Source organism: Myotis lucifugus, unplaced genomic scaffold, assembly GCF_000147115.1.
Source record: "Myotis lucifugus unplaced genomic scaffold, Myoluc2.0 scaffold_0, whole genome shotgun sequence".
Classification (NCBI taxonomy): Eukaryota; Metazoa; Chordata; class Mammalia; order Chiroptera; family Vespertilionidae; genus Myotis; species Myotis lucifugus.
Window position 1 is genome coordinate 23,849,922 of NW_005871048.1, and position 19,836 is coordinate 23,869,757.

Sequence of the window (19,836 nt, forward strand, 5' to 3'; positions counted from 1 at the left end):
CTTTCAGAGGGCTTTGAAAATGTTTGTAATGGACATAACTAAATACAAAGTGCTTATGAGCAAAACACTTTGTCTTAGAAATTTAGGTAGGATGGTTTCTCCGCGATCCAGGTGTAGGCGAGTTACCCCATGAATTATGTGGAGCTCCTGATCCTTGATACCTCCAAACCATAAGCCATGGAGGAAGCCTTGGGTCCCCACTGTGGTAGTTGTCTCCCTGTATGTCCTCCAAGAGCAGGAAGTTGGCATTGCCAAAGGGGCTAGTCAACTCCTGGCTTGTCTTTAGCATGAATAAATCTGACCTGAGATTTTCATTCTCTGATTCCCTCAATCGGACTGTAAAGGGTCGGTCTTTCTGGAGAAGCTGTTGACAATGAAGGAGACATTATCACACCAGCAGTTACCTTTTTTCTCCTTTTCTTTCCCCTCATAAATGCTCTTATCACACAGAGGAGAGGGAAGGAGGGGCAGAGAGTGGCTGACCAGGCGTGGAGACCTCAGGAGCTCTGTTCCATATCTGCTCTGAGGATGAAAGGAAGCCTTTGTTTCGCTGCCCTGCACATTTCAAGTGCCTTTGAGGAAGAGAAGTTAGAAAAATGATGCCTGATTTCTATGTGTGGAATTTACTCAGGAGCAGGGAGGGGCCCTCAGTGTAAATGTAATTTATCATTTTTTCATGGAAATTTCTAAGGAAAGAAAATATATAAGATTTGCAGGCTTCTGGATGGATTTCCTCTGGGATATTTAAAAAGCCAACATAAATATTTCAGCAGCAGTGTTAATGTTATTGCATTCAAAAGCTATAAATTTGCTGCTATCTGATGTTGGCAGTCCTATGTTCAGCCTCACAAAGTCATTGCCCACCTTCTCAGGAATCCAAGACCAGGGGATATTGAAGGGCAGGCCCCAGACCTTATGTTAGCTTTTTTATTGCCACTCCCCCTAACCAAATTGAAGGAGAATTCCATTTCTACACATCACCCACCCACCTTGATTGCTGGAGATTAAGTGATCCGGAAGTAAAAAAATATAAACCAAGATCCATGTTTCCAGGCTGAACACCAGCATATTATGAAAAGCTCCCATTAAGAATCATGGCAGTAAAATATGAATGGTCCATACAACTGAAGAATTCTTTCCCTGTCAGTTACATAATCTTGCCTGGTTATCATTGGAACCAGAACAAGGTCATCATTTCAAGATTCCAATAACACCTGCAGGCAGCCTAAGTGGGCAACCACTAGAACATTAACGCCACTATCAACAAAACCCTTTGCAAGGGCACAGGAATTTCTGCTTTGGGATAATTATTCTTTTAGTGCGGATATAATCAGCCAACAATTTAATGGAATGCCAGATTCAAATTGATTACAAAATCCTCTTTCCTCTGAATCGTGGAGAGATTAAGGATTTTATGCCAAATCAACTGGAGACTTGGTTGTGGAATACACACCTGCAGTGCCAGGCCAATAGAAGGTACTGTAGGGCCACGGTATTAATTTGTGATCACCCAAAGAAGAGGAGGGAACGTCCATAACACTTCCCTTTTCTGCTTCCTTCCCAAGGGCACCTTGGACGACGCTGACGACCCCAGCACCAGCATCGGCGCCTATCACTACATGCTGGAGTCCAATATGGGGAAGACCATGCTGGAATTTCAGGTGCCTGACTTCCTGCCACTTGTTTATTTTGCTACACAATCTAAAAGCCTGGGAGAAGGCCACTCTTATCATGAACATCCTCTGTCTCCCAGATCTACTTCTGGTTCTGAGCCCAGGCTTTGGAGGGGGCTGGTCCCTTTCAGCCTGGCTGGTCTTCTCACCTCTGAATCTGCTTCCTCATTTGCATATAAATCAGGGAGCATAATAGTAGTGGCATTTCCTCACAGTACCATTATGAGGATCCAATGGGACTATATAGAAAGAGCCCAGAACAGTTCCTGGCATATTGTAAATGATCAATGAAGTTTAACAACCTTTATTATATAACTTTCTGAAGAAGGACTGCTTTATGTCGGAGGCTACTGGGTAGATTCTCTTGACAATTTTATGTAAACTAAAGGTTTCAGATGAGGACAGGGTCGCTTCCCTGCATGAACATTTCAGGGTCCTTGCTGTAGAATAAAAAGGTGGGACTATAAAGGGTACTTCCCTTACCCCCAGCAACAATCTAAAGTCAAACAAAAAAATAATAAAGGGAGGATCATAACACAGGAGAGAGAACACAAACTTTTAAAGACTTGTATGTGAAACTGGCTCTACCACTTTCCACCTGTGAACTGAACTAGCATGAGGTTCAGCTTTCCATGTATAAAATAAGAATTATAATGCCCATTGTATAGGATTTTTGTGGGATTTACATAATATGACATTTATAAAGTGTCTAACATAGTGATTTTCTCAAAGAACCCCATTTTTAAAAGTTTCTCCCCTATCAACTCCAACAAAAAAATATTGCATTTCTTTTGTTATAGAATGAATGCTGCCTGCCTCAGTACTTAGTAGCTTGTATATGATTTAGTATCTATTTTCAGAAAATCAAGAATAATTTTTTTTCATTTTAAACAAATATTTATTGACCCGATATTAAATGGGACATGTTTAAGGAATGTATCCCCTCTGTCTGTGGACAGTTCCCTACACTGTACCGCTGGGTACATGCTATGGCTCACTAGTCTTTTACAATTATTCACACTATAATGGAATAGCAGGCTTGTGCAGAAGCTCAGAATCTTCTTAGACAGTTGTGGTTAGCAGAGCAAAGATCACAGCCAATGGAGAATCTGCCTCATTTTAAACAAGCGCTGAGATGACCTCATCGCTTTCCGTGGAGGTGCTGGGCTCCTCTGGCACTCTAGTCATGGGCTCTTCCAAATAATCACCAGTGACACTCACTGTGGCCTCCTCAGTGGCTTCTTCCACAGAGCTGGAGGTGTTTAATTCCACACCGTGGACAATTCCCAAACTTGTGTATTCTCTAAGTAATCCTCAGTGGTCCGCTCTGCACCATCAGGACATCGGCGACTCTGGGTCAGTGGTTGGTGTTAGTTCAGCCTGTAATTCTGAGTCACTGGAAATGTCTGTGTCTGAGTCAACATCTAGGTGTGGGAGTATCGAGGGAAGAAGCAGACAGAGAGGATGAGGGCTTCTTGATCATGGTGTGGGCTGGGAGCAGCAGGGAGTGCAGGAGGCTGGGCAAGGTGAGGAGGCAGGTGGCACGCCCTCAGTGCCAAGAATGATTTTTGAATGCCATTAAGTTAGTCTGCCAAAGATAGAAGGCAAGATTTTCTTTTTTATTTCTTAAAATTTCATCCAGCTACTATGAAAGGCTATACTAACCACCTTTCAGTAATACTTTAATTACCTTGGTACAGGCTGTGTTTTCCTGTGTGGTCTATGTTGTAAGAGATTTAAATATGTGAAATAATTTTAATCCTGCTGGAAATGCTTCATAAATTCACAGAGGGGAGGTTGGGGACGGATAGGGTACAGAGGAAGGAAGAAGAAGATGTGAGGACAGGAAAAATCCAAAATCCCTCTCCCTAGTAGGGATGCTGGCAACCCAGGAGGAGGGCCTGGAGCACAGACATCCCTTTCTTCCCCACCAGCTCTATTGCCTGCGGGGCCTGCACGTTCCTTGGTGGCCGGGCTTAAATGCATCAGCTTGTTTCTGCACATGATGGGAGTTGACCACAGTCGACCCAGCAGTCAGTACCCCTGGTGGGTAATAGATGTGTGCTTACCCATAGATGACTACACCGTATAAAAACAAGGCTGGTGTCTCCTGACTGCCCGCAGGCTTTCCAGGGGCGCTGTCAAGGAGGCAGGGCGCAGAGGAAACCTGATAGGCTTCTGCTTACCTTCACTTGGGAGGGAAGCCTGGATGCCTGTTTGAGGTAGCCTTGCCTTAGAGAAAACTGCCTGATGTTTGGGGGGAGGGATGGTGACAGCACTAGCCACTGGGTCTTGTCAAGGTCAGGTTCGTGGCCGACTTTGACTGACGCTGGTTAATATATTTATTCTGCAGCCTAATGCAATCCAAGGACGAGTTGTTTATTTACATCTTTGCTAAATTCTCCAGGTTGCTTTTTAAAACCTCATCTCATAAACAAATTTCCTTTTAAATCCATTCTCTTGGGTGGGGAGATGGTGCCCACCTGTTTTTCAAGTTCTCCATTTATAGTGTTTGTTTTTCTTATTTCTGATGAATCACAGAACCAAGCCAGTCTCCCAGACATAGTTCCAGAGAGAAACAGTGTGCATTTCCCCACCTCCCCGCATAGCAGCTGAAGGGCCAGTGTTTCTACCAGGAGGCAATACCAGGAAGCACTGTGAGGACAGAGTCCAGTTGTAGTTGGTTAAAATGGAATGAATGACAAAATGAACCAAGAAAACTGTAAATTTTCCTGAAGAGAAAAAAACACACACAAGGCTTGATTTTTTCCACTTTATTTTAATTTTACTTTGCTGATCAGGACTAGCTACATAATTTATGGGGCCCATGGAAAAATGAAAATGCAGGGCCTTTTGTTAAAAAACTACTAAGATACTTATAAATTATTAAAGGCAGTGGATCACTACGCCAAGCTCGAGATCCTAGGTGACTGCACAGATTGCAAGCTCACAAAGCTGGCCTTGACCATGAGACAGACCCATGAGAAGGGTCCAGACCGGGTAAGAAGAGTTAGGCACTCATTTCAGGCACGAAATTTAAAGGAGTGTCAAAAACCTCAGTAATCAAGATGAGTAGTAGTATAACACAATATTGTATAAAGTCAAAACGTGAAACATTCATGACAAAATGTCAAAATTTTAAATAATGACAGAATTTTAAATAAAAGACCCTGAACTTGCATGACTCACCTTAAGCTTGCTTCACTCACCCAACCCTAGTCCCAACCCAACCTTTAGGCCAGCTGCTTGTTTATCTCTCAAGATGCTCAGAATCCCCAGGTTTCTAGATCAGTCCACAGAACAGTTAGCCCTGCAGGAAAAGTCCTGTGAGGAACAGGACATAGAGCTCATGGAACAGGCTCCCTTTAAAGAGACAGGACTTCGACAGGTAGGAAACAGGTCTGGAAGACCAGGCAGCAAGGAATCCTGGTGAAACAAGGGAGCGGCCCTCTCCTAGCCAGTCTGCAGTCATGCCAGGATTTCCGATGGAACGAATCAATGGGAGGCACACAAAGATTTCCTGGGTTGAGCCCAGGGCTCATGCAGCTTCAGGAAGATCTGAAGATAGTGAATTTGGTCTTATGAGGGGAAATAAAGAATTGGGACAGAAAGAATGTGGGACTATCCACATAATGATAGCAAGATTAATATGTCTACGAGGAGGGCAAGAATTAGATGGGAGCATAATGGAAGAAGGCAGAAAGAAGGTCATTTTCCCTGAAGGATTTTAGAAACAAGAGCAACACTGAGGAAGAGGGGCTTGTGTTACTTGAAGAGGAAAAAAAATGCTTGGTGATGGATCAGAAATTTAGATAAACAGAGCGGGTGAGGAGGGTGACCCTCATCCTGCAGGCAAAAAACAGTTCAAGTCTCTGGGGGTTTTTGAGAGCTGTAGGTTGCCAAGGTATGTAAGAAAGGTCTCTGGTTCTGTTTGCAGCAGAATTTGTGGGTTCTAAAGTCTTAGGGGGATTGCCATATGGAATGACGGGAATTTATCGGGAAAGGAGGTTTGTGTAAGATGAGAGTGAGAGCCTTGTAGGCCTTGGAGGAAGATGTGTTATCAGGCAGCAGTTGTCAGAACATGGAATAAGATCCCTGTTAGAAATAGGCTCTTTCTCAAACTGTGCTACAAGGGAGTAAGGACAATGTCATCAGGGCTATTGAAGCCATGGAATAAACTCAGTGTATCTTCTGGGTTGTCAACTTTACATGAAGACGGGGGTGGGGAACATAGGTGGAGGAGTGGAAGTGGTATTTATTTTCTTCTAAAAAAAAATAAACATTTACCTGGCCGGGTAGCTTTGGTTAAAGCATCCTCCCAATACGCCACGGTTGTGGGTTCTATCCCCAGTCAGGACACATACAAGAATCAACCAATGAGTGCATAAGTAAGTAAACAACAAATAGATGTTGTGAGTGAGGTTAGGCAACACTTGGTTGTGGTTATAGAACAAACCACTCTCACTCTCCAAATTAGCAGAGTGATGTGACGGAGTGAAAGTCTGGAGTGGGGCAGGGAGAAGTGGCGGCGAGCAGGCATGAGAGGGGCAGCCTCCCTGGGACTGGACCCAGGGCCCTGGGCAGGCGGTGGGCTCTGTGTTTGGGGCAGAAGTAATTCTGCTGGTTTGCACATCAGATTTTAATGAATAAAAACAGATAGTTTTGCTTTTACTGAAGTCTCTGGGGGTGCTTACTGTGTAGAAGAACAAAATCCCAAACTGGATCCCAAACTGAAAAGAAGAAACACATTACATTCTAATGGCAATTTTCAACATGATAATAGTGCTATTTGCTCTTCTGCTTACCTTATAGCTTTAAAATTTACCTAATAATCCTAAGATGTCTGAAATCCCAGAATGACTTTGGGCCTCCTGGTTTTCATAATGAGGTAATGACAGTGAAAGTCAGCTTTTTGAATGGGCAGTTGGACATCTAAATGTAGGGTTTTCATAACTGGTTTGCATGACCAGGAAGTTCCTTAATTGTGTTGTTATTTTCTGATCATTATAAGGTTGTGGTTTGTGGTATTAATCCAAAATAAATGTGTCTCTGACCAAAAAGGAAAGAAAAGAAAAGGAAAGGAAAGGAAAGAAAAGAAAAGCAGATAACTTCAGTGGAAGACTGCCAGTTCTAATCACATTAGAGAATTAAAATCATCAGCACGTTTATTCCCTTTAGCTTGCCCTTGATACCGTGCAGGGCAAGGATGAAGCTCATAGAAAGTGTAATGCTGTGCTCAGCACTGGCCATTGGAAACTGTGGGTATAATTTTTTTAATCTTTATTGCTAAAAGTATTACATACATCCCCTTTTCCCCCCCATCGATACCATCCAGCCCACCCCCACCTCCCACCCCAGGCCCTCACCATGGTGGGTGTATTTTAATGTCAGTTCTACTGTATTGTTCATATTTTAAGGAATTTTCTTGACTGAATTTATAAATATTGGAATATTTTTACAGTATTTATAGTTTGCCTATTATATGTTTTATATTTACTTTTTAGTCCTGATTTTTTTTAATTTAATTTTTTCTTTAATATGTAATGTTGTCACATGATTCAAAACTCAAAAGGTGCAAAAGAATGTCAGAGGAAGTTCTCCCTCCCACTCCTGTCCCCAGGCATCCCTGTTCTCTCCCAAGGGGCAACTAATGTTACCCAATTCTTTTGTATCTTGTCAGAACTCTTCTAGGCACTTACAAGCAAATATTTACCGAGATCTCCTATTCTGTTTTTATCAACTAGTAGCACACAGTATACAGGATGTGCACTTTGCTTTTATTTTATTTTATTTTATTTTATTTTATTTTATTTGTTTTGTTTTGTTTTGTTTTAACAATACATCACAGAGATTCTTTACATTAGAACCTAGAGAGCCTTCCCATCCTTTCTTTATGACTGCACCGTATTCAGTGGTGTGAATGTATTGTAGGGGAGGAAAAGTAATTTTCCCTGAACACTTCTGAGTTCTTAGCTAAGACTCCTGTAATAAAAGACAGATTAACAAGAGAAAAACACGTTTATTGACATGTATGCCCCGTGTATACATGAGAAAGACCCAGGGAAAAATGAGTACCTCCTGAGGTGGCATAGAATTCAGGATTAAATACCATCATAATAGGGAAAGAGGAAGGGGATGTAGGTGTTTTAGGGAAAGTAGGTAACTTTAAAGAAAGATAAATGGGCACTTAGAAGAATAAATGTGACAAAGCCTGTGTGGGTGTGGTGCGGACGTCCAGTTTCCTCTTCTGTGATGAGTCTGCCTTCCCAGGTTAGTGAAACTCCCCGGGGGGTGGGGGGGGACTTATGACAACCAGGTGCCTTTTGGAGGATGCGTCTTAGACAGATAAGAGGAGCTCAGAGAGACACTTTCTCTCTCTACATTTGCTGTTTTTCAAGTGCCTTCAGCTCAAAATAATCAATATATCAAAGTGGCATATTCTATGGGGTCATGTCCTAAATTCATATTTTGGGTGGCATATTCTGCTGCCCTTCAATACTTTATTAAGCCATTCATTTAAAAATGAACATTTGAGGTATTTCCAGTTCTCAGGCAATTTCAAAAATTACGATGCCTATAAATTATTCTCAGATTCACTGGTCTATTCAGATAATTTTTAATGTTGAAAGATATTTATAAATTATTAAGCCATTTTGTTGTGCAAATATGGATATAGCAGGGGAGGGAAGGAAGAAGGCTCCAGAAGCCTGGGACTCTGGTGTTTGAAAGTCTCAAAGTGTCCTGACAACCTTGTGTGTCCTATTTCCCTGACATAGTTGGGGGTCAGAGTCACGCCCTGCTCAGCTCTCACTGAGGCACTTTTTTCACGTTTCTGCTTTGAGACTAATGACAGGTGTTTGGGTTTTGTAGGAGCTGATGACCATTTTCCAACTACTACACTGGAATGGGAGCCTAAAAGCCCTTCGCGAAACAAAGTGTTCCCGACAGGTGAGGTTTTACCATCCAGAATGGCCTTGTGTTGAAAAGACAGATCAGATGGCCATGATGTCTCGAGGAGGTTTCCTTTATTTGGACTTTTTCCTGTTAAATTTGGTACTTTGTTTATTAAGTAAGAGTAGAGGACACATGAATAAATATACATAACTATTCTATATAATAAAAGGGTAATATGCAAGTTGACCATCACTCCAACACAAGATGGCCACCCCCATGTGGACGCAAGATGGCCAGCAGGGGAGGGCAGTTGGGAGGGACCAGGCCTGCAGGGGAGGGCAGTTGGAGGCAACCAGGCCTGCAGGGGAGGGCAGTTAGGGGTGACCAGGCCAGAAGGGGAGGGCAGTTAGGGGCAATTGGGCTGGCAGGGGAGCAGTTAGGCATCAGTCAGGCTGGCAGGGGAGTGGTTAGGGGGTGATCAGGCAGGCTGTCAGAGGCAAAAGTGCTTCCTATCCATCCCTCTTGCCCTGAAACAGCCCTCCCCTGCTGGCCTGGTCGCCCCCAACTGCCCTCCCCTGGAGGGCTGGGCGGCCCCCAACAGCCCTCCCCTGCTGGCCATTGTTTAGGCCTAAATGGGCAGTTTGACATCCCTCAAGGGGTCCCAGATTGGAGAGGGTGCAGGCTGGGCTGAGGGACGCCCCCCCCCCCCACATGCACGAATTTCATGCACTGGGCCTCTAGTCCTATATAATAAAAGGGTAATATGAAAATTGACCCTAATGGTGGAACGACCAGAATGACTGCTCGACCAGTCACTATGAGGCATACTGACCACCTCTCGGTCCCTTTCCCCAGCTGGCAGGCTCCGATTGCCCGATGGTGAACGGGATGCCAGGGGTGGGTGGCAGGGGATGCAGGCAGCACCAGGCCAAGGCCCCTGCCATGCCAGTTGCCCCACTCAGAGAGGACAACCCACTGTGAGGGTGGGACAGGCAAGCGGGTGGGAACGGCCAACCTCTTGGTCTCTACCCCCGGCCAGCAGGCTCTGATCGCCCGATGGCAAATGGGGAACTGGGGGTGGGTGGCGGCAGGGGGCGGGGCCAGCTGCAGGCAGCTGGGGAAGATGGCTCTAGAGACTGTACCCGCACATGAATTTCATGCTCCAGGCCTCTAGTGTGTATATATCTATGTATATATAGATATATAGATATACACACACACACACACACACACATATCAGTCCAGTTGAGTCAGGCACTGACCAAATATGCATACTAAGAACATTGACTAGGCATAAGACTGATTTAGATACTTGTACTAAATGCTGCCAAATGAAGGGATCATTGAGACAGACTTGATTTCTAAGGCAACTGTGGAATACACTCCATGTACCTGCCCTGCCTGTTAGAGTGTGCACCCTCCTCCGCTCTGCAGTGCGGAAGGAAACCTGAGAGTGCACCGCGTGGGGACCTCCGCAGTGAGGGGAGGTCAAGTTGATGATAGTAGGACTTTTCTCACAGCCACAAAAGGTCCCCAACGGGCAACAGAAATGCTTGTAAAAGTGGGCAAGCTGGCATCCAATCACCCCAACTTTATGGTTTGGAAATTTCTTCTTATTTTTCAGAGACAGGGTCTCACTATTTCTTTGCTACCTATGAGAAGCACCCTGCCCTCCCTCCCCCCACCCCCCTTTTTAAAGGCAAAGGCAAACTCCTTCCTGTGTACTTAATGGTTTTCACCCACTATCCTCCAAGATTTATCCTTTCTTTACCCACCGTTAGACTTTGAAAGATGGGAGTTTATTTTTAAGAGTTTGCTAACAGGAACTTGCATGAGGAACAAAGCCTCTACTAGTCAGCAAGATGAGGTGGATGTAAGCATTACCATGCACTGCGGCCCCAGGAGCTTTTAGTTGTTCTTTGCGTAGAAAGCCTGGCTTTCAAAATGTCAAGGATGGAAAAGAAATGAGTAGCTGACAATGGCTTTGGTTATTTTTCCTTTTCCTTTGATTTTACAAAAGGCCTTTGAAATATCCGGGGTTCGTTATAAACACTTTTCCATGATTGTTTTTAATTTGTTAAGGTCATAAATAAATACCATATGTTCCTGAAAATAAAAATAAGCAATGCATCCACTCCACAAGATCTTCTTAAAGTGTCTCCATCAAACCTACACATGATGTTACAATGCATTGGCAAATTTTTCACACGAGAATTGACAGTTAGTGACTAATTTTTAGTTGTTTACAGAAGTAAGAGACCATGTACATGAAGGTACCATTATATCAATAATGAGAATGCCTACATTCCATAATACATTTTAAAAGTTATTACCGTCGTTTCTGTGAGAGATTTAGACTGTCATCTTCCTTATGCTAACAACACATTTTCTACCGGGGTCAGACCTCTATTTTGTGAATATTATTGAGTCTTCCTGGTGTTAGTGTTTTGACTCAACCTGGAGTAACTTTGCTTTGCTGTACCAGCTTAGTCCTTCATTTTCTGTAAGAAGTATGTCATGGGACTTGGCTTCAGTTTGTGAACATCAAAGAGGCCTAGTGGTTGGATGTGGAGGAGGGGTGGAGGCAGAGGAAAAGAGGCGTCGGGAGGCCATGAACACAGGTGCCTTTGGTCCTCTTTACTGACACTCAGGACCTTGTCTCTTGGCCCCCAGGAAGTTATCTCCTACTATTCCCAGTATTCGCTGGATGAAAAGATGCGCAGCCACATGGCCCTGGACTGGATCATGAAGGAGCGGGAGTCGCCAGGAATTCTGTCTCAAGAGCTACGAATGGCTCTGAGGGAGTTGGAGGAAGCCAGGAAAGCAGGACAAGAACTACGGTTTTACAAAGAGAAGAAAGAAATCCTGAGTTTAGCTCTGACTCAGATCTACAGCGATCCTGACACTTCCTCACCCAGTGATGACCAGCTGAGCCTCACGGCCCTCTGTGGCTATCACTAGCAAGGCCAGGGTCCAAGTACCAGAGGCAGGCAGAGGCCAGACTCTAACATCAGGAAGCTGATTGAAGGAGGTTTACAGAGGCTTTAGCCCCTATAGCTAATACCTGAAGGCTGTACTAATCCTCCCCACCCATTCCATTCACAGAATCTGAGAGCAGTCAGGCCCTTTTAGGAGGCAGTGTTTTTCATCACACTCACAATAGTTCTACCTCAGAAGGAAAGGATGGAGACAGGTAGTTTGAAAAATATTTGCGAGGGCTTGCTCCAACCTAAGGGCTGGTTGACATGTGACTTGCTAGATTATATATGTTGTTTCAAAGAATGGGTCAGGGTAGCATCCCCCCAAAGAACATCAGTGAGGACTAGGGGGGAAAGCATGATAGCAATTTTCATTAAATAAAAAACATGGATTGGAATGAAATAAAAATATGGATTGTTTAAAAAAAATATTCAAATTTCAGGATTTCTTTCTAAACTTTGTAAGCTAAAAGAGCGTACACTCTACAGGCTGTAATCCAAAACCACAGGGGGGATTTTATCTGGACATCCCACTATCAAAGATCTTGAAATGGTAATAGTATGAAACTACCAAAAAAAATTAATGTGGTTTAAAATGCTCTTGTGATAACTTTTGTTAAATCCACACTCTTCCATATGGGGATAAATATCACTTACAATAGAACCCTCAAGAAGAATTCCTCAAGAATTAATATTCAATTTTTACAAATTCTATAATCAGTCATGTTCATTTATAATTTGCAAATAGATAACTTGAATTGATTTGTTTTTATTTTTGCCACCGCAGCCATATATCTATAATGGAGAAAGTTATTGGGATTTTAAAGGTTGAAACATTTTGAAGAAATCATTAGCATTTAATGATGTTTGCTTTGATTAGTTTCTTATGCATTAGAGAGAAGAAATCTTTAGCTGCCTTTGTTGTTGTTCAAGAACATAAGCTACCAGTAGCTTAATTTATTGTCATTTTTAAGTTTAAGTGACTGGAATCTTCTTTAAAGAAGGGTGAGACATTGCCACTTCTCTTTGAAAAGGGCTTGGGTCAAACAACTGATTAGAAAACCAAAAGCGAATACACACTAAATTTTAGATGGTCACTCAAATTTAAAAATGGCAGTAGTGACGATTTTAAACATGTAGGTATTTCCATATCTATGACATGAAAAGGATTATCTTGCATTGAGTCCAATAATTCAAATGAAAGAAAACTATTTTTTCAATCTTAAATAAAATTTCTTTCACTTCTTATTTAGGCAAGTGCAAACTAACTTTCCTGAAAGCTAAAAATATTATTACTTTAAGCTTACAAAAATATGATACTTTAGCCTTATATCTAAATATGTACAAAAGTATTTAGCACTCCTTAAATCCCCATGAAAACTACTGTATGCTGGTAATATATTTTGGAATTAGCCATAATAATAAAAAGTTAACTTCACATATTACATTTCCCACACCAGGGGAAAATTTACCAACATAACTGCCCTACATTAATGTTTTGAAAAGATGAGAATATATAATATTATATAAATTTTATTTAAAAATTATTGTTTTAACAAAAATTGCATTCCTCCCCATAATGAGGCTAAATGTCACTCACCTAGAAGAAAACTTTATTTCCTTATATTCCCAAAAAGGAATTAGAGTTAGTATTTGTACGTTGAATATATTTTGAGGAAACTTTCTATCTAAAGTAATTTTTTTTATCAAGTCATCACTCTATTATTTGAGAAAAGCCACAATTTCAATGTTGAGTGTAATTAAAGGGAGGTCCACCTTTACTGCATTTGCAGCCTTTGACAATGACCCCCTCAAGCTGACACTATCTAATTAGATGCAGGAACAGGAATCAGCTGGGAAAATATCAAATTTACTTTCTGCCTGTAATCAGAAAACGGCATCCACTATCGGTTTTCCCGGGCTCATCAAAACTGCCCACTCTTCCTGGAATGGCATGGAAGCTACAGCATAAGAAACAAAACTTAGATTCCCCGCTACTGCTGGTCCCTCTAATGCTCATTTATAGCAAATCAACTTGAGCTAAGACATATGGCTGTCAGTACCTCACAGAAACATCGATAACCCTGGCCCAGAGAAGAGCGGGGCTGAAGAGCAACATGTAATATTATTTTTCCTTGTCTACATCCTGTTATCAATAGCACACTGCATTGAAGGGGATCAGAGTGAAGGGTGCTCAGTTTAAGTGCATGGAGCTCTGGGTCCTAACCTTTTGTGGTTATAAACCCTTTGAAAGTCTGATAAAAGTATGGACCTTCTCCTAAAAGAACTAAGGGTATACATTTAAAATTAGACAAATAGTTTCAGAGAGTATGTGGACCTCCTCAAATCTCCATGGATTTCTCTTTCCAAGAAGCCCCAATTTGAACACGTGCTCACAGTCTCATAAACTTTTCAGCAAAAATCTAAACTAGCTCAGACATAGCCCCAAGGAGCCTATTTCTAAGATAAATGCCATCATCCTTAAATATAAAATTGCACTGTATTTAGACAAAAGATACGTTTAATTTTCACAAAATCCAAATACACCCAATTGTTACAAAAAAAATAACAAACATAGCTTAAACTTGTTGCTAGTGTGAGTGTATCAGAATATAACAGATTTAACAAAGTCATTGTTCCTCTAGTGATCAGAATTAGATGGCCATTTGTTTAAAAGCTATAGTCCACTGATAGCATTTGCTGTTGAGTTCATTCACCTATTTCTAGCAATAGATATTCTTGAAATATTGTATCTACATCAACTATGAATCTGATCAGCCAGGTCTCAGGAAAAAGAGAAAGAAGGCATAAAGGTTTAACACTTTCCTGTTTCTTTAGGGAAAGCTTTTAAAGCCTACAAGTGTTGCAAGTGACTTTATCTCTGAAATACTTTAGAGATTTATGACTTATACCATACTATGCCTTTCTTGCTAAAGGACAAAGGAAGTCATACTAAGAATATTTTCATTATCCTTGACTATGTTCTTAGGTAACCACAATTCAAAATATTACCTTTTACATATTGTTTTGTGTGTTTTTTTCCTTTTACATATTGTTGATATATTTTTTTTTTTGCCTTGCAGAAATGCAAATATCAAGAATTCTTCCATGGTGTCCATCATGTTAAAAAGGCAATATAAGGTTGTTTTCAGCCAGGGCTCTAGGAAAGCAAAAGTCATTTTCCCTACCACAGTGGTTCTCATCTTTAGCTGCACGTTAGAAATACCCAAGGAGCTTTTAAAAAATCCTAAATGTCCAGACCGTACCCAGTCCAATGAAACCAGACTCTCTGGAAGGGGGGCCCAGGCATCAGTATTTTTTAAAGCTCCCCAGGGAGTTCTAATGTGCAGTAACGTTGAGAACCATTGCTCTACCCAGGAAGTGCTGGCCCGGAGGCCGGCGGCCTCGCTAGTGGGAGCTATTACTTACTTGGCCCTGGCCCAAACTCAAATGTTGGGCTCTTCTGAGCCAGGTGAGAGCAACTCCTTTTGCTTGGTTAAGAGACTCTCCTGGAGCCCAGAACTAAAGCAGGGCAACTGCGCGCACACACACATACACTTTATTTTTGCAGGTGAACCAAATTCTTCCCCAGGGCCCAGCTTTCTTTCTCAAATATGATACATGAACTCACTGCACCAGAATCAGGGTACAAGTTTAAAAGTACAAGTTCCTGGGCACATACTCCAGACCTGCTGACCAAATTCCAGGGGAGGGTCTGGATTATTTACCACCTCACCAGGTGTTTCTGATCATATTTAAATTTGAGCTCTTTTGGCCTAAAGCTACCTAGCACATTCTTCACTAGCCAGCACCACCCCACCCTTCTGACATAACTAGCCTCTTGGGGAAGTGGTCACAGAAAGGAGTACAGGAGAGGGGAAGGTTGCCTCTCTCCTAGAAGCTAGGAAGAAGCAGAAGGGCGGAGACATGGCTGCCTTTTCTCTCCCCAAAGAGCAGCTCCCACTCTTTTATCACTTTGGCCCCAATATTTGGAATTATTTTTAATCCCTTATAGGAAACCATGAAAATATCTATTAGCTCATGGCTACGGCCACTTTTTCAACCTTATTAAACCCTGGGAGCCTCTCTTCCTGGGAACAAAGTAGGTTGTGGGAAAGGGGAGCGGAAGCTTCCTTCTGAGAGTTGCTGATTCTCTGGTAACTATTGGTTCCAAGGGAAAGTCCCAGGTTTCTATTTGTAAGCAGCTCCCCATCTGAGCAGCAATTATGCTCCACAAGTCCATGTGTGAGCCAATGGGTTGTTCACCCCTGAGGAGGCATTTTTATACAGGAACAAGGTCATAAATGGTGGCAAATTTCCCAGGATGGGGTTGTGTCATGTGGAGCCAAATGAGAACATGGAAGAAGCAGGAAGACAGGAGTATGGGTGAGCAAGACCAGTTCCACGGCCAGCTTGACAACCAGCCTGCTCCATGTGCCCCTGGAGCAAGAAGGTACCTAAAGTATTGATCTAGGGGACCTAACCCAGGTCCAGGTTGTGACTGAGCAGAGGAGGGTAGAACAAGGGGCAGCTGTGGGTCTAGGGCAGTGATGGCGAACCTTTTGAGCTCGGCGTGTCAGCATTTTGAAAAACCCTAACTTAACTCTGGTGCCGTGTCACATGTAGAATTTTTTTGATATTTGCAACCATAGTAAAACAAAGACTTATATTTTTGATATTTTATATATTTAAATGCCATTTAACAAAGAAACATCAACCAAAAAAATGAGTTTGCGTGTCACCTCTGACACGCGTGTCATCGGTTCGCCATCACTGGTCTAGGGCACAGTATTGAAAGACCTCCCTGGCGGCATATTCTGTCTCAAACTGCTTCTCCAGAGAGTCCCTTTGTTTTCTCTTTGTCCCTCATAGATTACCCACTGCCATCACTCGTTGCTTCTTCTGATCACAGTTTCTTTTACTTTCTGACCTACTAAAGAAGAGGTGACTTTTTTTTATGCCTTTACTACAAATCTTTGAAAACTTCTAAGAGTTGTTATCACTGGAGATAGGAACATTCACGTGACCTACAAATGACCGCTACTAAGCTCTCTGTAGTCTGTTTTCACCAGGCCCAATGGGGAGAGACAGGGGCACATGGAGCAGGCTGATTGCCAAGCTGGCCGTGGAACCGGTCTCGCTCACCCATACCCCGGTCTTCCTGCTTCTTCCGTGTTCTCATTTGGCTCCGCATGACACAACCCCATCCTGGTCACAGCTGCCCCAGAGCTCGCCAGTTCTGGGTAATCTGGCTTGAAATCACACACTGGCCTGATCAGTCTGTTCCTCTTAGGAATGTGAACGAGCAACATGGGAGGAATTTTCCAGTTCAAGCTGGGAGCTGAACCTAGAAGAGTCAAGATCATGAATGCTGTGTCTGTGCAGGCTGAAGGGATGAGGCAGTAGGAACCAGAAGCCAGCAGGGTGGCAGAGAGGAAGCTAAGGGGTTCAGATAGCAGATGCAGAGACAAGCAGAGACGCAGGAGAAGGTAAGAGCAGGAGGCTCATAAGGGGATGGTGAGAGCTGCTGGCCCAAATGCCCTGCAATTCGCTTATTCTTCCCCTGAGTGGGTCACACACCTAGCAACCAAAGAAATCCCGCTTTACTCATTGCAGAGAAAAATCCCATTAGATCATTCAGAACTTTTCATCCTATAAGAACAGACCAAAAATACTGCAAAAGGAGGAACCTCAAGTGATAGAAATGCTGCTAAGAAAATTAGATTGAGAACTGGTGACAGAGTTAAGTTTCCCCCCTCTCACTGCCCCTCCTACTCTAATGTAAGGTTTCACCCGTCCGGAGTCCTTCCCAACTCTGAAACACACTTATGTATTATGTGCTAACCATCTTGTCCTTGCTCCCCTACACAGATTTTTCTATGTTCTTATGTTTCATAGGAGGTATGGCCACAGAGGGAAAATAGAATTTTATTTTTAAAAACACAGAATTCATAACCTCAAATAATTGTTGTCTTAAAAAACTATTCACCCAGCTAGTGTGACTCAGTGGTTGAGCATCATCCTATGAATCGGGAGGTCATAGTTCGATTCCTAGTCAGGGCACATGCCTGGTTGCGGGCTCGATCCCCAGTGAGGGGTATGCGGCCGATCAATGACTCTCTCTCATCATTGATGTTTCTATCTCTCTCTCCCTCTTCCTTCCTCACAGAAATCAATAAAACATATTTTTTAAAAATAACAAAACTAGCCCTAACCGGTTTGGCTCAGTGGATAGAGCATCAGCCCGCGGACTCCAGGGTCCCAGGTTCGATTCCGGTCAAGGGCATGTGCCTTGGTTGCAGGCACATCCCCAGTGGGGAGTGTGCAGGAGGCAGCTGGTTGATGTTTCTCTCTCATCGATGTTTCTAACTCTCTGTCCCTCTCCCTTCCTCTCTGTAAAAAATCAATAGATTTTTTTTAAAAAAATAACAAAACTAAAAAAATAAACTAGGCACTTTGGGAAACTAACGTCGCGCTCTGACAATGCTGAGGAGTGCCGTTTTTGCCCAAGACATTCCTGTCACAAGCTCTTCCTTGGGAATGGCCCCTGATTCTGTGTGAACAAAGAAAGAAAAGCCGTCTCTCTTTTGTGGCTGAGAGCACCTTGCGATCCTGAACCGACTGGTTTATTTCAGCACCTCGACAATAAGGCCTAATCCTTAGCCTGCGCTCAACGAATGTTTCTTGGGTAGAAATTTGTCATCGGTGTCTTGGGGCTTCTTACTCCTTGCTTGGTGAGTTAATTCATTCACCAGACCTGGCTCTGTCCTACAGGATTCATCGGGACTCACTTGGTTGTAAGGTAGACACGCAAATCAAACTTACTAGGCTAAAGGGAGTTTATTTACTCGTGACACACAAGAGTCCCAGGATAGCTTTTGCTCCACGTACATCTGGGTCCAGGAGCACACACCAGGGGTTGCTCTCTCTCCTCCTGCAGATGTATACATATGTGCACATACATGTGCATCGTGGCTTGTTTCTCAAATCTGCTTGCTTTTGCGTTGAGTCCATTTTTAGGCAGGCCCTCCCCTCGGAGCAGCAAGACGGTGGCCAGCAGTTTCATGCTTACATCACAGCAGAATGAGAAATTCTCTTCCCAACAGTTCAAATCTGGGATAGTTTTTTTTCCAAGTACATCTGGATCTAGAAGCACAAACCAGGACTTGATCTAACCATTCTGGACCCCAACACTCAAATTCTAGAATTAAGTGGTGGTCAAGTCAGTCCACCCAAAAAACTTAGACCTGGGGGGGAGTAGTCACCCGAGGTAAATACGGGTTCCGTTGCCCAAATGGGGAAAACATGATCATTTTCCGAGACATTTTTAAAACGATTTCTCCTTCGGAGCCTTCAGAAACAGAATGAACAATAGAAGAAATGCAGTCTCCCCAACCATTAGTTAGGGAAAAAAATCTTTGGGTAGGCAACAAACAACAGATGTCCACTATGCATGCATGGTACCATTTCCAAAAATCAAATCTACCCTCAGAGGACAAATTTTGTCACTATTAAGGATGTTCAAAAGAATATTCTTCCCTGAGGGGAAGTCCAAAAGTGTTTCCAGACAAGTCACATCCTGGAGTAAGTGTCCAGGTTCTCTGAGGACGCGCCTGAAGGGGACAGCACTCATGTGTATGTAAGAGCTGCCTGTGCCGAGAAGCCTAATCGCCTGCATTACTCTGCAGTCACACTTCATAGATCTTCCGTGCTGATGAATTGTTGCTGTGAAAGTGAGTCAGGAAATTTCCTCCAGTCGATATCTGGTGGGCCCTGGCTTTCATTATCAGTGGCTGCTTATGCCCCGTAATAGAAAAGAAAACACTTGATCCCAACAATTGAAAAGGGTTGTGGCAAAACTGGGCAGTTCAATAGCCTGGATAGTTTATTTATCCTCCCTGATGACTGAGTGACTTACACACCTAACCGTGTTCCACTCTGGCCCATGAGCCATGACGCAGGCAGTCACAGAATGATTTTGGAAAGAACTTATTCTGAGTCAATCTATTGTGTATCTCCCAGCTATTTTCATGTTTCCATGTAGTGATTTGTTAGATGCTGTTTGAGAGTAAATAGGCCGTAGTTAGTTCAAAATTCATAGGGACATATTGAAAACACAGGTGACCCAATGAAATAACAGGAGAACTGAAAAGTCAATCTGAAACCATAATAAATTAAAACTAAAAAGTAGAAGCTATTTTACCCTTTCCATTAATCTGTTCTCAAAGGATTATTTATCTAGTTATTGTGGCTACTTAGATTTTTAAAAATGTTTTTTGGTCACAAGGCCG

General features: G+C 42.8%; 1 protein-coding gene across 1 annotated transcript in view; it reads left to right on the top strand.

Annotated features, from left to right (window-relative positions):
• Nucleotides 1-11,974, top strand: part of LIX1 (limb and CNS expressed 1) — a 45,066-nt gene extending 33,092 nt beyond the window's left edge. The window contains exons 4-6 of the mRNA XM_006081194.3: nt 1,566-1,661; nt 8,544-8,621; nt 11,241-11,974. Coding sequence (XP_006081256.1) covers nt 1,566-1,661; nt 8,544-8,621; nt 11,241-11,528 — 462 coding nt within the window. The 3' untranslated portion in view covers nt 11,529-11,974. The remainder of the gene's footprint in view (nt 1-1,565; nt 1,662-8,543; nt 8,622-11,240) is intronic.
• The last annotated feature ends 7,862 nt before the right edge of the window (nt 11,975-19,836 follow it).